At 35.4% G+C, this 17,492-nt stretch overlaps 1 protein-coding gene and 1 long non-coding RNA gene across 3 annotated transcripts; both read left to right on the top strand.

Moving 5' to 3' along the window:
- The first annotated feature begins 5,499 nt into the window (after positions 1-5,499).
- LOC132642945 (uncharacterized) lies at positions 5,500-9,113 on the top strand. Its single transcript, XM_060359897.1, has 3 exons — positions 5,500-5,790; positions 6,661-6,783; positions 8,863-9,113. Exons 2-3 carry the CDS (start codon positions 6,675-6,677, stop codon positions 9,096-9,098), a joined length of 345 nt encoding a protein of 114 aa, XP_060215880.1. The 5' UTR covers positions 5,500-5,790; positions 6,661-6,674; the 3' UTR covers positions 9,099-9,113.
- A 2,322-nt stretch (positions 9,114-11,435) lies between these two features.
- Positions 11,436-15,480, top strand: LOC132642821 (uncharacterized). Of its 2 annotated transcripts, XR_009583376.1 has the most exons (5): positions 11,436-11,663; positions 11,728-11,820; positions 11,895-11,993; positions 12,399-12,817; positions 15,179-15,480. It is a non-coding gene; the product is annotated as an uncharacterized LOC132642821 (long non-coding RNA). The 2 variants fall into 2 exon arrangements; XR_009583356.1 differs by having other exon boundaries at positions 11,436-11,820.
- Positions 15,481-17,492: the final 2,012 nt, after the last annotated feature.

Here is a 17,492-nt window from a genome sequence, read left to right as displayed (position 1 = left end):
TTCTGGTCGATTACTTGCTGTTTTGGTTCATATTTTACTTAAGTGGTGGTATTAGGATGTTCTTTCGGTGTTGTAGTCAGTAGACCAACATATCTATTCGTGATTTATTTGTCAATTAGCAAGTATGCGATAAGATGTTAGTTTATATGATACGTTGGTTAAATGATCATGTTTAGCTCAAATGCTGTTATTAAAGTCAAGTAGGCTAGTTAGGAATCTGTGTTCGATTACTGTTGTTCATGTTTATGTTGGCGCGCAACACTGTCATGATACTGTAAACGTTCATACTGAAAAATGGACTAGTATGTTAAGCTTTCTTGTACATATGAGAACCTATGTGTGAAGCTGATTTAATTGATTGATATATTGTATCCTACTTGCTTATATGTTACCCGAGTCTGCTTGATGTTGTACAGACTTTGCCTTTGATCATTATTTTCTATCTTGTGCATCTGTAACCATACCCAGTTTACTTGTTACAGACCCTTCTTGTTATTTTACCTCGACTCATGCTTGCTCATATATGTATATTACAGTCTGAACCTAGACCTATAGATTAGTTAGTACTTTCAGAAGCGTTTAGTGTCTTAGTTCCATGTCTATAGCTTATCTTTGTGAGTTCAGCCAGCCCCCATATCTTAGATTTCTATGATTTATTGCAATTTGTGTTAGGCTGCCGTGATTGATCATATGCATTGGGTTTCTTCTCGTGTCTCTCCCCCACAGAAATCTGCTTCTTAAAAGATGAACAGGACAATTATTCTTCTTCATTTTCTAAGTTAAGTCTAGTACAGTCTGGTCTTAAGCATGAAGTTCGTTATCCGACATTGTTCTAAGATCTTAAAATGAATCAAAACTGCTGCACTCGTGGAAGTCTTTCTGCTGTTTGTTTGGGGCTGTTAATACACTAACTGTGAGCAGTTTAGCTAGAAATTATTAAGTTTGTTAATAGATCGCCATGCTTGTTTATCTATCTTAACCTCTTAAGCATGCAACAAGTACCTGCAATCTGCTAGTTTCCTGAAACAATAGAATGTGTGGGCGAAGATAACAGTACTAAGGAAGAAACTTTATGTGTTTATCTGCGATCAAATGATATATTTTTTTTTTGCTTCTGATTCCTGCCCCAAGATTTTTGTCTAGTGAGGGAATTCTCATAATACATATGGGTGCTTGCATGAAATACTTGGTTTGCATATGGATTTTTTGTTCAGTTCGTTAAGAAGGCTGGTAGTACAAACAGGGACAGGCCTTTGTAATTGTCTTTTGTACTTGAAGGCTCTACGCTTTATGAAGTTACTGCTGTTATGATGTCTCATTTGGTTAGCTAGTGTCTTTATTACTTTGATTAACATGATCTGTAAAAGTATTGTCTTTTTTTAGTGTAAGTTCTCTAACTTTCTTCTTTATCCTCCATAATCGTTTTAATCGGGCTTGCTTTCTAATCCTTTACATTTTTCTTTTCTTTCGCATGTACAACCGGAGCCAAAGAGTTTCACTTTGAGACTCATCGACACTTCCTACAGAATCCACATATCATCCACCGTCTTCGCTTTCCACTTTGCAAACAGAGAATTGCAAGAGCATCATTATCCCTTCGTGAAAGCCGCAAATGGCTAAAATTATTTTATGTCACTTTGTTTATTTGCTGGCGTGATTTAAATGACTTGTGTGACTAAAATTTACCTAACTGTATGATTATGATAAATATTTAGCTCTTTATGTTTAACCGAGCTTATTTTATATTAGGATGCCTTAATTAGTAAATTTGGGTTTTAAATCAAGTGAGTTTAATTGTTCCTCGTAAGTTTGGCATTTTTTTAATTAGAAGGAAAGATATGTTATAAAAGTAACGTTTTTTGCAAAACTCTATTCTGTATCATTTTTTATGGGACGTTTAACAACTCCAACAGCCAGACATATTTTCCTTTCTACATCTAATTAAGTTAGTCAATTATTAAAATTGGTATTCAATCCTAAGCGCCCCCCCCCCCCCCCCCTCTTTACCAAACTTTCCTAAGTCTTCAAACCAAAGTTCTACTTTCAAAATCATATCGGCCTTTTTGTTAAAACATCATGTTAACCAATTTACACTCTATACTATATTTATAAACAGATCTTCAATATACTTTCTTTCATAAAATGTTCACATTTTACACATAGCCTAATTAATTGTAAGTCCGGTCGGTTAACCATTGTTAATGGGTCTTAAAGGATGCCTAATACCTTCCCTTTAGACTAATTGAACCCTTACATAGATCTTTTTGGTTTCGTAGACTTTAAAATAAAATCAACTTTAGATAATTACTTTAATGAACTTTAGGTGCCCTAATTCACCATAATTAATTAGGTGGCGACTCCCTAACTTTAAATAACCCCGGAATTACCGGAATGTTGTAAACTATTTTGACCCTGGTTAAAATAGGGTATAACATGCTCGATATGGAGGAAAATGTTTTTCAGGAAAATGTGATCTTGAAAAATAAGTGAATTTCAACTTATTTTTCTCATGTTCATTTTGAGTAGTGGAAAATAAGTGAATTTCTTACTTATTTTTTCATATTTGTTTGGTTGGTAGAAAATATTTTTCGAAAAATACCCACCCAAGCCCCGCCAACTCCACCCCAACCCCACCTCCCCATACCACACAAACCCCCCCCCCCCCCTCCCCCCCAATTTTTTTTCTTTTTGAAGTTTTTAATTTTTTTTCCTGGTTTTCTACACCACCACATCTCCGCCCCCCCCCCCCACACACACAGTGGACCCATACCACACCAACCCCCACACTCACCCCTCCACCCATTTTTGTTTTGAAGTTTTTAATTTTCTTTTCTTGGCTTTCTATACCACAACCCCTACCCCCCGCGGGACACCCCCCCTAAAAATATTCTTAAAAAAAGTTTTAAAAGTTACTTTTTATTTTGGATTTTTACACCCCCCCCCCCGACACCCCACCACCCCCTCCAAAAATCTTAATTTTTAACCACACAAACTTTCAATTTTTATAATTTTTTAATAATGATAAAATTAAATAGGAAGTAGAAAATTTGGAAGGGGGTAGGGGGTGCATGCGGTGGGTGTAGAGAATCAAAAAAGAAAACTTTTCAAAACTTCAGAAAAACAATTGGAGGGGTGGTGGGGTGTCGGGAGGGGGGGCGGTCGTGGGGATGGGTGGGGTGAAAAAATAAAAAGGGAAACTTTTAAAACATTTTTTAAGAAAAAAAGAAAAAAAAATGGTTTAGGGGAGGGGGGGATGTGTTGGTGTAGAAAACCTAGAAGATTTTATTTTTTTAAAAAAAGTGGGGAGGGCGGTAGGGTGCGGGGGTGGTGCATGAGTTGCGGGAGTGGTTGGGGTTTGGTGGCTGGGGGGGAGGGTGCATGGGTTGCAGGAGTGGTTGGAGTTTGGTAGTTGGGAGTGGGGGTAGGCGTGGGTGGTGCAAAAAAACAAAAAAAAAATCAAAACTTTTTTATCAAAACAAACTTATAATTTTTTTTTAGGACGGGGGGTTATGGTGTTGGTGTGTCGGGTGGGGGTGGTGGCATGCACTTGTGGACTTGTTTTCCCTACTTTTATTAGGGAAGTTATTTTCCCCATTTTTGAGGAACTTGTTTTCCTAAAGAAAATATTTTTCAGATTTTTTGACTAAAAGAACATGAGAAAATTGGAAAACATTTTCCGAAAAATATTTTCCTCCATACCGAACACATCTTTCAAAAAACAAAATTGGAGGGGGGCGTAGGGGACATTGTGGGGTGGGGGTGGTGGGGAGTGCTAAGTGGGGTTGTAGGAGTGATTGGGGTGTGTTGGTGGTGGTAGGGTGGTTGGTGAAATGTCACTTGTGGACTTATTTTTCGTACTTCGATTAGGAAAGTCATTTCCCCCTTTTATAAGAAACTTGTTTTCCTTAAAAAAATGATTTCCAAAAATTTTGATCAAACGAACATGGAAAAATTGAAAAATGTTTTCCTTCATACCGAGCACACATGAAAATATTTTCCACGAAAAATGTTTGCCTGGAAAATCTGTTCTTGAAAAATAAGTGAATTTCTACTTATTTTCTCATGTTCGGTTGGATAGTGGAAAATAAGTGAATTTCTCACTTATTTTCTCATGTTCGGTTAGTTCGTAGAAAATATTTTTCGGAAAATACCTACCCAAGCCCCAGCCCCACCCCCTATCACCCACACCCACCCCAAGCACCCATCCTTCACCACCCAACCATCACCCTTGAACGCACTCCATCTTCAGCCACCCCTACCCCATACCACCACCCATCCCAACCCCACCTCACCCACACCACTGCTACCCCCAACCGCCCCACTCATCCCCTCTCAATTCTATTTCATATATTTTATTTTACTTTTTTTTAAAAAAAATCATTAAAAATAAAAAAAAATTCCTTACCCACAACCACCGACCCCACACCAATTTTACACACAAATTTTTCATGTTTTATAAAAGTAAAACAACCGGGGTTTTGAGAGGGGGGGGGGGATGGTGTAAAAAAAAAGTCTATTTGAAAAAAAAAATGTGAAGAGGTGGTGGGGTGTTGGGGTGGTAGAGGGGTAGTGGGTGGGGGTGGCGTGCATGGAGTGGTTGGGGTTCGGTCGAGTGTGGTGGTTGGTGGAATGTCACTTGTGAACTTTCTTTCCCTAGTTTCATTAAGAAAGTCATTTTCCTCATTTTTAAAGAACTTGTTTTCTAAAGAAATATTTCCAACGAACATGAGAAAATTGAAAAACCATACCGAACACACCCTAAATGGTGTACATCCTTTAAGTTTTTACATATGAAAAGATATATTAGAACTAAAATAATCCAATATTAGGAGTTATTAGTTAACGGAAGAGCATTTATATCTTTGTGGTTGGTGGTGCGAAATGTAATTAACATTTTAAATTTAAGAATTCAATCAACCACTTTATTATAATTTTAATTTTTCCAATGGTGTAGCAGTACGTAGAACAAAACATCAAAGAGCAAACTCGGGCTTGGCTCGACTCAACTTGAGCTCGGTGATACTTTGACAAAGCTTAGTTGGGCTCGGCTCGGTATTGAAAGACGGAAATATTGATGAACATCTCTCCCCTTTTAAAATATAATGAAATAATTAATGTTAATAATATACAAAAACTTAAATACATTTATAATAGCTAAAATGCTCAGTCATATTATTAATGCCAAGAGCCTTTTTCTTTTTTGGTCTCTTTATTTATTTGTATTTATACTTATTTAGTGACTTCAAACTTCTAAACCTTTCCAAATTCTTCATCAATATTCATTGATCTTCTAGATAATATTTTTATATATAATATATGAAAGTATTTGTCTCCCTGTATATCTCCTTTTCATATATTTTTTTTAGTTAAATACCATTAAGCAAGCTTAGTGGATAATTTATTAATCAAATAATAAAAAGAAGTCCCACTATCTTCAAGCAACACATAACATTAAAAAGGGGAAAGGGGATCAGGTCATAACAACAAAATCCTAAAATGTAGCTTAACAATCGTATATATAGTGCTGGGTTTGAGCACTTCTCCACTTCCTAAGTTTTTGGGTTAATCAGAGGAACCACTTCCTTCAAACTCGTTGTCCTTCTAATTCCCACCAAAGAGAATTACAGAAAGCTGAAAAATGGAAAAAGAAACCGTTTTTTGGCACTTACATTTTTTCACAATTTTGACTCCAAAAGAATTTCAGGATAACCACCATATATATGAGAAAATAAACGAAGAAGTTACATTGGAAAGTGAAGCAGAATTTCTGCACCTGAGCAAGAAGACCAGGTATGTATCATTCCTCCTCTATCTTTAAACAAGATTAAATTGATAGTTATTTGTGACAATGGTATCTTGAATGATTTGTTCATTGATTATTTGTTGAACATCCATTCATCTTGATTTATATTTGTCTCATATAATCAATCTAGAACCTCGAGAAAATAAATTACTATAAGTTTTTGAAACAAAAAGACTCTACTTTACTGTGTAGACTACAGTTTCGTGCGGTGTGTATATTTACCGTTGGTGTGTGGCACATAACGAGTGAAGTATGACATTATTCAAGGCATCTATTGAAATAATTTCTCCTCCGTTTTGTTCATATTGGCGTTTTCCCCTCGGGTTTCGAGGGAAGGATTGATTGTGAAAACATGGTATTAAAGCATGTGTTTGTGTCAAATGATTAGAATTCGGATGGGTAATGACAAATTGAATCCGGATGAATCGAACCGATATCTTTTGAGATGAATATTTTGTAGGTTAATTAAATATTTTGTCGAAACCAATGGGTATTTCTTCACGAGGCTCGATATTTATCAGACCACAACCTCTTGTTAACACTGTAGCCTATATAAGTTTATGAAAAGGTTTCTGTGCTTTCACATTTGGAAATTTCCTGCATAAATATATCTTTGGTATGTTATACTGATTCTTTAGTACGCTAGTGATGCTTGAAAAATTCAATCAGTAATACAACAAGAAGACATTGAACTCTTCTTAATAAATGACGTGCGTGAGACTTTCCAGCTTCACGATTTATGTTCTTTCTGGATTTTCCTTTAGTTATCGGTGATTTGGTGCTTTTATATAACTACTGATTTGTTAATACAGTTTACATCTTATGAACATACTAAAATTAGATATTGTGTTTTGTAGAATTTTGCAAATCAATGGCACCAGGAGGACGTATCTTCAAACAAACTACACTTACAGGGGAAACTATTCAAGCTACTCAATCCCCGGATGAATCAAATAACCTTACTCCCGCTGTTAATACAGGTAATACGTTTTATTATATTAGTTAGAATTAAATTATTTAGTTATTGGCCAAATTGGAATAAAAACATTAACCTTTGAAACTTTCATTTATGTTAAACTAGTAAAGAAAGAGATAGACATTAGCTCAGTATTTGAGGATGGTGAGAGTGATATTGGGCAAACGAAGTACTGGGATAAATGAAGTTGATTCAGTTCACTCTAGCGAAAATCATTCAACCACGAATGATTGGAATGATAAGTAAGTTTTTTTTTTTGGGTCAAATGTGTAAATTTTATTCAACCAAATTGAGCATAATTACACTACTGGTCCTTTGTGACTCCAGGAACTTGTTCAAGGCAAGATTAAAATGAAAACTAAGTTGTATAACAAGGATTCCTATCTATAGCTATACAATGCTTTTAAGGATATGCTTGCACAGTATTCAACACTCCTGTCCATTTGTACTGTTTTTGTCCAGCGATAGGCAGTTCCTGTGCAATGTCCTTCAAGATGGTCATGCTGTCCCTCCTTTTTTGTTGGAACCTCCGACTATTTTGTTTTTTTGGTAACTAACTTTCCATTAATCACCAAGTAGTCATTACAAAACTGGTAGCAAGGCGATACCGCAGCCTGCTATCTCAAATAAATCTAACAGAACAAGAGCCTAAAAGTGAAACATAAGCTTTAAAATACAAGGTTGTCTACTAAATTCCTAAGTCTCGGAGGACCTCGAACACAAAATGTATATATAATTTCCTTTGCAATTTGTTCTCCTGTTTTGCTTTTGGCCTCAAATACTCGTTGGTTGCGTTCCATCCAAACCTTGTAGACAAACTCTGTATATAATAGTTTGAACAGTTGCGCTTCTTGTGATTGCCCTTTGACACTTCCAATGATCCACTGTTTATGTTGTTCCCAGGTGAGATTTTGTGGAGTAGTTTTGTTCATCCATCTTAGAACTCTATCCCATATGCATCTTATCACTATACAGTAGCCAAACAAGTGTTCATTTGTCTCATCTTGTTGTAAACATAGGCTACATTTTGTGTCTATATCCATGCCCCTTTTTACCAAACGATCGGTAGTTAATAGCTTCCCCTGTACATGAATCCACATGGTGAATAGATAAACAGTTGCAGCATATAACAACCCCAGTATATTATTCTTTGGCGACCTGTTATCAATTAGGAGTGGTAATTGAGAAACGAGGTTCGTTTACCTTCGATTATTTTGACAGGACAGTGAAATTCTTTTTGATACACAGTGGAGCTTCTTTATAAGTGGAACATAGAAAATTTTAGAGCTAACATACTTAGAATTGGGGTTGTAATAGTGAAAGTACTAAATCTGTAATAATTATTTAGTGTACTCTTTCTTCTGTGTTCTTTAATTTTTTCACCTCTCTTTCTTGCATTTCCGAATTTCTCAAATAATTCTTATGTTGATCTTGACTGTTATTTCAGTAATTCAATCATCAACCGATATGTTTTGCGGATTTAACTCATAAAGTTATCTGATGTTATTTCAACATTTTAAAAAGAAGTGCTTAATGTTATTACCCTTTATCTTACATATTTTCTTAAAATGCAAGCCATTGGATATTTTGTATGAGCAGTTGCGATTGATTTTGCTTTGTCAATATGCTATATAAGCTACATACGTGAGTCTAAGAAGTTGAAAATGTTGGCATAGATTACATGTAATAGTTTCTTCATGATAACTAGTGCTAGTTACACTTGGTTTATTCTTGATCGGCTCTCCTTTGCTCATCATGGTATAAAAACCAGATATGTAAAGGTACCTACTTCGTCAAATGCACAATTTAAACCTTTTCCTTAATGGATAGTTGTTATGATCTACGCCTTTGGAATCCAACGACATTTTATGTAATCTGTGAAATTTGTAATCACTGGGTATGATCTCAATGATCAAAGGAGATGCTATTAGCGGATTAGCTGTCCTATATTCTTGTTGTTTTGTCGATGAATTTCTTGACTTGGTTGTCTGTTAAAATAAATGAAGCAAAATTTTAAGTTGTTGCTTTCTTAATCCTGTGCGATACTCATAGGTGGTATTTTGAACTGACTTTTTTCCTTCAGATGATTCCCCTAGGATCAGGAATGGTCGTGGCAAGACTAGAGGGAAAGGTCTTGAAAGGATGAGGAAGACTATGGGAAGCAAGATGAAAATTGAGATCCCAGTTGGTAAAGGGAGGCCAACTAAGCCAACTCAATCGGCCAAATTATCCAATGAACTAGGGATAATTGCCAAAATTTTCTTTCGCTTCCAAACAAGTGGAAGGAACTCACAAGAGAGGACAAAGATGCACAACTAATTAGATGCCATGTAAGGATTCTATACTCTTGTAATTTTATTACATGGTAGTGATTATAGTGAGTTCTCTTCTTTTGGGTATTGTTGTTACTCATCCATCTATTTATTTGGCAAACTCATCGACTATATCTATCTCCATCGAAAGCTAGTAGTGAGTTAACTCATGTATCCTTCGCTTACTACGTATGGCTCTAGAGTACTCACACATGAACTACAATCATTTTCTGTGATGTAGTACAAATTTTTTGAACTGCAATTTATTCTTCCCTGAGTTTTTTAAAATAATCTATTTGCATTATCTTTTTTTTTTTTTGCCTGTTTGTATGAAAAAAGGAAGAGTTTAGTTTAAACTCAATCTCCTTTTCACCAAGAACCTTATGACTACTACTTAAATATGACATAGGCAATTTTATCCATACAAGATATGAATTAAAATTACTTTTAAGGTGAAATCCCCGTTTTCCAGGACATATCAAAGTTTTTCACAACGGGTAATTCTAGCTAGTTCTTTAATATCTCACACTCTTCCTGTGACCTGCTATCGTCCAGTTTGTCCATATTTTTTTTAATTCAAACTAGGACTCCTTTGATCATTGATGGGCAAAAATGTACATATTGAGTTTGGCATACTAAACTTGATACATGATCATTAAGATGAAGCTAGTGTGATTTGTCCTAACTCAAAGTTTGAAAAAGTGATCTGCTTCATGGGGGTTCATATCTAATGTGGGATGGTTTAGTGAGTTTGATTCTAAATGATGGAAGGTTCCACCTATCCATATTTTCAAGTCCTTTAACAAAACTAGGGAGAGTAGGAAAAGAGTTGAAGGTATGGTCTTCATTAAAATCATGACTTAAAGCTGCAGGTTTGTTTGCTGGTTTATTGGCTTCTCTGAAGCAATGACTAATTAGGAAATCATGCTCTTCAAAAATTCTTTGGATCTCCATAATTTGATTGAGAATTCTCTAGTGAGGTTTCCATTCTCTTTTGATGCACTTAGTAAGCAACATGGAATCTGTTTCTCCCCAGATCCTTGTGAAACCATTCTTGGAGCACCATTGCAATCCATAGAGTAAAGCCACTGCTCAGCAAGGTTACTGGTGCCAGGCACTATCTTGATATAGTAAGCAAAAATGACCTTTCCTTGGTTGTTTCTGATAATTCCTCCTCCTCCACAATTTCCATTCAAGCAACTTCCATCTAAATAGAGTTTAATATAAGGGGCCTCGGATTTGTACCAGTTGACTCTAGTGATAGTATGATGTTGTATGGATGCTTCACTGGCTTGGCATAGATAGCTCCAGCTGTTTCCTAGCTTTGCATTTCCAAATTCCTTCTTTGTAACCTGCAAAACAGTATTCAGGATATTAGTACTAGTTTTATAGAATGAAGGTTTTTCGAAATCAAACTTGTTGCTACATCTTGTACTCCACAATTCCCAACAAATTATTTGTGGTAATGTTTTCAAGATATAATCAGCAATAGGATTTTTGTTTTTGATATTCCACCAGTTGAGCAATAGCATTTTTAGATTCATGTTCCTGAGTTCAATGCCCAATGGTGTTTCAAAGTAGTCCCACATTTTTCTAGCATGTTCCCCTGCACAAAATAAATGGTCACTATATTTTCAAGCTCATTAGTCATATTATAAGGTTCACAACAATAAAGTCAGTGTTAAGGGTGATTCCGAGTCTAGCCACTTTTGCATCAGTGGCTAGTCTATTGTGGGTGGCTCCCCAAGTTAAAACACTCATTTTGAAAGGTATATCTTTGTGCCAGAATTTACTCTCCAAAGAGTTGGGGTCTCTCGTTTGTCTGAAAAGAATACCCAAGCAGAACCAACAGAGAATTTCTTAGAACAAGTAGAAGTCCAAACAGCTTGGTCAGGTTTAGAATCTTCTAAGATTAAGTTAAGACTGGTCAAAATGAATTTTGGTCTCATTAGAAGGTTGATGTTGAAGTAAGTTCCATCCCCAATTACCTTTTGTGTATATACCTTTAGACTAGTCTTGTTCAACACGACATCTTCAAGTATGCACTTTCTGTATATATCCTTTAGACTAATCTTGTTCAGCACGACATCTTCAGGCATGAACTGGTGAATTGGACCATTATCAGACCAAGTGTTAAACCAAAAATCAATGTACCCTTTGCCAATAATCCATTTGATATTGAATTCAACTTCACTTCTAATACCACAAAAAACTTTCCAAGAATAAGAACCCCCTTTTGACCATTGCACATTAACAGGATGTTTCCCGTTCAGATATATTAGCCGATGTGATGATTAATTATTGTTTTAATATAAAAGGAATTTTGATTGTTCGTGTGTTTCTTCATAACATATCTGTTTTTTAGAAGTTTGAAATTGATTTGGACGAGCATTACGTGAAAGATAGTTGTGAGGATATTTTGAAAAATAGAAGCCTAAAATGGCGGTACAAGTTAAAACAGCTATTTGAAAGTGCACGTTCGGAGGAAGAAGCTCGTAAAATTGAAGTGCCAGAGTTGACCCGAGAAAATTGGAATAAGCTTTGTGACATCTGGGCTGATCCAGAGCATAAGGTAATTTATATTCATGTTATTATCCTTGTTGATTAAGTTACATATATTTATATGTTCTTTGTAGAAACGATGCGACATAAATAGGGTCAATCGAAGTAAGCTTAAAATTAATCATTTCATGGGGTCAAAAGCGTTTGTACCGGCTCGTGCTGAACTTGTAAGTTATACCATTTTTGTTATTTTTACTAACAATATTTTAGTTCTACTTCATATTAATATTTTATTTTATAGGCTGAAAATGGAGTATAGCCTGATAGAATCGAGTTCTACAAGAGTACTCATTACTCGACTGAAAAAGGATGGTCATCTCTAGAGGCTGAGACAAACTATGTAAGAAAATTATTATTTTAATACCATATCCATTGCATTTGTTCGGGTAAATATTCTTCAGAAGTTGTGTCTTCCTTCTTTTTGTCTTAGAAATCGAGATTAGCCTTGAATAATTCATAATAAATTTTTTCTTGTGATTGAACTTTAAAATAATAAAAATTCTACTTTACAACATAAACAACTACTCAAGTCAATTCCCAAGCGAGTTTGGTGAATTCCATTTTACCAAGGAATATTGATTTTGTTATAGTCTTCCCAGAAAACTGATTTCCAATCTAGATGTTGTGTTCGCTGAAAGAATTTCTGTCTTGTGCTGCTATTTGGTAGCGTGATTTTCACTGCAATATAGTTGTATTTGCTGCTAGATTTATAATTAATTTAATTAATATTACTATTCTTATGCAGAACACCATGAAAGATTTGAAAGATATATATACTTCGGGAGAGCCAGGAGAGCCTTGCATGACTATTGATCAAATTATGGATACTGTACATGGTAGAAAATCGGGGTACATAAAAGGTCTCGGTTATGGTCCGAAACCTGATACTACTAGAGCCACACAAAGAAGAACAGCAGAGTTAGAAGACTCCCTTAGAAAGACGAAAGAGGAAGCTGCTAGTGCCCAACATGATTTACAGAAACGATTAAATGCAGCTGAAGTTGTGGTAGAAACCCAACAGTCCAAGATAGAAAACCAGCAGTCCCAGATAGAAACTCAGCAGGCCCAGATACAAGTATTAAATTCTCAATTGGTTACTTTAGCAGCACGCCAAGAGGAAATGTTTAAAAAAATGAAACATTTTGCTAGCTCATCGCCATCAAGGTTAGAAGTAACACAACTTTACATGATAAGTTCTATTTTTGTTCTTTTATTATATATGCCTCTTATACAACTGTACTCATCAAAACTGGAATAAACATGAAGGAAAGAGTAGTACTCCTCATAAATCTAGCTAGACACTTGAAACATAAAAAGAGTTACTGCTATTAGGAGAAGATATTAGAATTGTTGTTGTTGCAGCAGTCTTTAAACTTTGAGATACTTATTTATCCAGGATAATACTCATTAATTGGTGGTCCTCTTTCATATACTAAACTAGACTTGAAGTTAGGAATAGTTGATTGTTTTCATGATTGCAGATTTGCAGTAATTAGTTTATGTTCCAGTTAAGCTTCTGCAAACTCTTAGTTCTTTTTTTTTTCGGGTAACTAACATTGTATTGTTTACCAAGTAAGTCTGTACAACTCAAACAAAATAAAAAAACAATCACTACTGGAACTGGACATTCCCCAACTTCCAGTGCACACTCTCCTCATCTACAAATCCTCTATACCACTCATACCACGTTTGGATACTAGTCTAATCTACTCAACTGGCTAGTTAACTTGGGAAATAAGCTAGCTCTATAGTAAACTTCCTGGATTATCAATCACACTATTGCCTCCCGAGATCTTTGCTTCTGCTTAAAGACTCTCCCATTACGTTCAGGCCTTTATTACGTTCTTTTTTTGCCATTACTAATTGGTATCTTAATCATATTCATTTATTTTCATTCTTTAGACAGCTTTTCTTTTGTCCTATTTTCCACAGTTAATAAAAAAAACATGTGGAAGACATAGAAAGTGTACGAAAAGAAAATCATAGCTTGAGTGGAATTATGGTTGTGAAAGTCAATGAGTTGTGGCCAAAGTGTTCTTAAGTAAATACTAGACAGCCTCATGTAGAATAAGCATTTTGGCAGTAGTGCTAGAAAAAATCAGAACTAATTCGTTTTGTCTTGGTGAAGAATAACCTTGTTGTGTAATCTGATTGAGGGAAAAGAAACTGATGGACTTTAAATAGCATCATGATAGGCTATTGAGTTATATCTAAAGTGTTCCCAAGTAAATTCTTCTCAATCTCATGGCCTGGAAAGGATTTGTAATTGTTTTCAGTCTTAAGCTGGGCTTTAGTGTACTGTGACCAAAACTGTATATAGCTCAAAAGTTTACCTTTCTGCTTGAACATAGTTAAGCTCAGGATTCAATGATGGTGTGAGGCAAAGGAGAAGAATAAATGACTCCAAACTGAAATAGCTAGTTGAGAATACGTTTTTCCCATTCCGTGATTGAGACGTGATATTCTTGTTGTGTTCCTTCTACTCTTTTTTCTTAATTAATTAACCACCCAAGTAGGGGGTTGCTTTCATTAACCAACTAAGGATACCAAAAGTAGGGTAACATCCATACCCCCTGGACCAAGATATTACAACAAAGAGTAGTTATTATGGCCCTAAACAATTGAAAAACAACTATGTTCAACTTACAAAAAAATTAGATTTGTCATATCTACGTCTAAAACTTGGCAACGCCAGTGATCAAGCTGAAAAGGGCCTTTGCAACTATTAGGCAATTGATGGTAGGGGTTGTAGTACTTGGATTAATCCCATGTAGTAGCATTTTTGGCTAAACCATCTGCGACTTGGTTTGCTTCCCTGTAGCAATGATTTATTTGCACCTCTGCTTGGCCCAAGATCTATAGCGTGTCTTCAATAAATTGTGTGAGCTTCCTGTTATCAGTCTTGTGTTATTCAAGAAATTGGCAATCAACATAGAATCAACTTCTAAAGTGAATTTCCTTATACCTAAACTTATGCACCAGTGAACACCAAACTTGGCTGCAATAGCTTCAGCTTGGTTATTACTGCTACAGTCAATAGGCACAGCAAAGGCACTGATCATGTTACCAGAGCAATCTCTAATGATGCCCCCAATACCTGCAAGACCTTTAGCTTTCATGTAACTACCATCAGTATTAATCCTGAATTGTCCCACCAAAAGGCTTACTCCACATAACCTGTTTAGTGTTAAGACCAGGTCTCAAAGACCACAAATCCACAAAGCTTGAACCGAGACAGTGTAGTATCACATTTGGGAAAAGAAATACCAATAACAGCTTTCATGTTCCAAAAATTGTTTTGTACCTTCTACTCCAATACTATTTATTCTTCTAATGAAAGCAACAGAGTTGTTCAATGTTTTCATACCCATAATGTTGCTTATGTATTGATGATGTTCCAAATTGATAAACCATTTTGATGAACTCAATTTAGCTTTGGATTGTGCACTCATAACCATTGAGCTTTGAATTCTTCAACTTCTACACTTTAAATCTAATCTTATTTTTCTTCTCACTTTTCCGCAGGTATTAAATGTGGGAATTGAATCAAGACTGATTGCAAGCTAAGTGTCACCACATTATTAGTATTTTGGAAGAAACCTGCACTATCTGTCTTAGTTTAGGAGTAATATTTCGTATATTTCAGTTGGATTGGTACTTTGGAAGAAACTGCATTGTCTATCTTAGTTTAGGAGTAATATTTAGTATATTTCAGTTGGATTTTCTTGTTAGTAGACATATTTTACTTTTATTTAGGAGTTTGTAATGAGATATGATCTCAGTACAATTTTAGTTGTTAATTGTATGATCATGGGTGAATTGTATCATTATCTGGCATGTTTTATTATTTTATTTTCAATTTATGCAATTCTAATTTTAAAAATTATTACCTACAAAATAATTAAACGTCATTGAATGTCTATAATTAGTGACAAATATTTAGTCATTAAAGGATTAATTTTTGGCGACGACTAAACTAAATATTTCTAGACAAATATATTTTCGTCACGAAACAAATTAGTTCGTCATAAGTTGACTACATTTAGCGACAAAAATATATTTGTCCCAGTATCCTCCTCCTTGTTGGGTACGAATTAATGCTTTATGTTATGACAATTGTAATTGTCACTAATCATGACAATTTATAGTGACAATTCTTTTTTTATTAGCAAAAGCAATACTATTAGTGACGAGATGATAGATTCAACTACAAAATTGTAAACTTTGTTTATAACAACAAATTTGTCACTAATCCCTATACGTTTAGGGACGAAACATTTTTTTGTATATAAAAGGTAGTCTTTAGTGATGAAATTACATTATTTCAGCTACAAAATACATATAACTTTTGAGACAATTGATATCGTCACTGAACAAACTAAATAGTTAGTGACAAGGTAGTTTCGTCGGTATTAATAGTCTCTTTAGTGACAAAAACACGCTATCAACTACGATAATCTATCCTTTTTATGACAAATATGTTAGTCACAAATACTACGCATTTGGGGATGAAAGGAAGATTTCGTAGTTAATAAACTTTATTTAGCGACGAAACACTAAGTTGTCTTTGTATACTTTTAGCGACCCGCTTTTCGGGACGAATGATTGACAAATTTTTTTTCGTCACACAAGATTTTTGGTAACGAAATATGACTTATAAGTGACGAAATTATTTGTCCCTGATAATTGAATTTGTGGTCGTGGATGCAGAGTCACGACCCAACCGGAGGGCCATGACGGGCACCCGGTGCTAACCCACCCGGGTACCTCTTATCGTACTCTCATATTCAAATCTAGGTGAGCCACATGGCTCACTCATAATTTATATGCATCGATAGTGCTAATCTCGTTGGGCAACTACACATTTATATCATCATCAATAACAATGCCCATATCCATATATACAAGCCGACGAGGCTATCAAATTGATATACAAAATATAAGCCGACAAGACTACAAGACATCTAACCATACACAACTGTCTACGAGCCTCTGAGAAGAGTATGTCATATTATATGGAGGGGACAGGACCCCGCCATGCCCATAGGTATGTACACAAAAGAATAAATACCAAAAGTTGTAGCTCCGGATGAAATGGAGCTCCTCTATGCGGTCCCTGAACAAGATATTTATGGATCAAGCCTATCTCCCTATCCACTTGCGGGCATGACACAACGTCCACAAACAAAAGGACGTCAGTACGAATAATGAACTGAGTATGTAAAGAATAATCAATATCATAATAGGAGAATAAGAGACATCATAAGAAATATCATAAGATGGGAAAATCAGGGGATAGTAGCCATCATCGTAATTACTTGTCTTTCATGGAAATCTTCCATTTCTAATGCGTGCTCATGTACATACATATATACATATACCTATGTCCATATCCGTATTTATATATATATTTGTATCCATATTCATATATGTATTCATATACAGATTCATAACCATAGCATACCCGACCATAAAGGTTCAATGGTTTCACATACCCGGACATGACAAGGCTCGGTGTTATACATACCTGGCCCTACCAAGGCTCAGTGTTATCCGTATCCAACTGCAGTGGTGTGCGCGCGATAGGTATCATACCCGGCCATATGAGCTCGGTGTTACATAATGGTCATACATATTTAAATCTGTATACGTAGGAGTTCATGAATATCATCGTCATCATTGACATCATCATTTTTGTTATATCTATCCTTAGAGGATCAACTATCATATAAAAGAGACAACAGAATCGTGAACGTATCGAGAATCATAAGCTTTGACAATCTTAGAGATAGAGTCATTTGGAAGACATTATTGAGCTCATGAAAGGATACATATAGCA

Source organism: Lycium barbarum, chromosome 1 (genome assembly GCF_019175385.1).
Source record: "Lycium barbarum isolate Lr01 chromosome 1, ASM1917538v2, whole genome shotgun sequence".
NCBI classification, from domain to species: domain Eukaryota; kingdom Viridiplantae; phylum Streptophyta; class Magnoliopsida; order Solanales; family Solanaceae; genus Lycium; species Lycium barbarum.
This window is presented reverse-complemented; position numbering and strand designations above follow the sequence as displayed.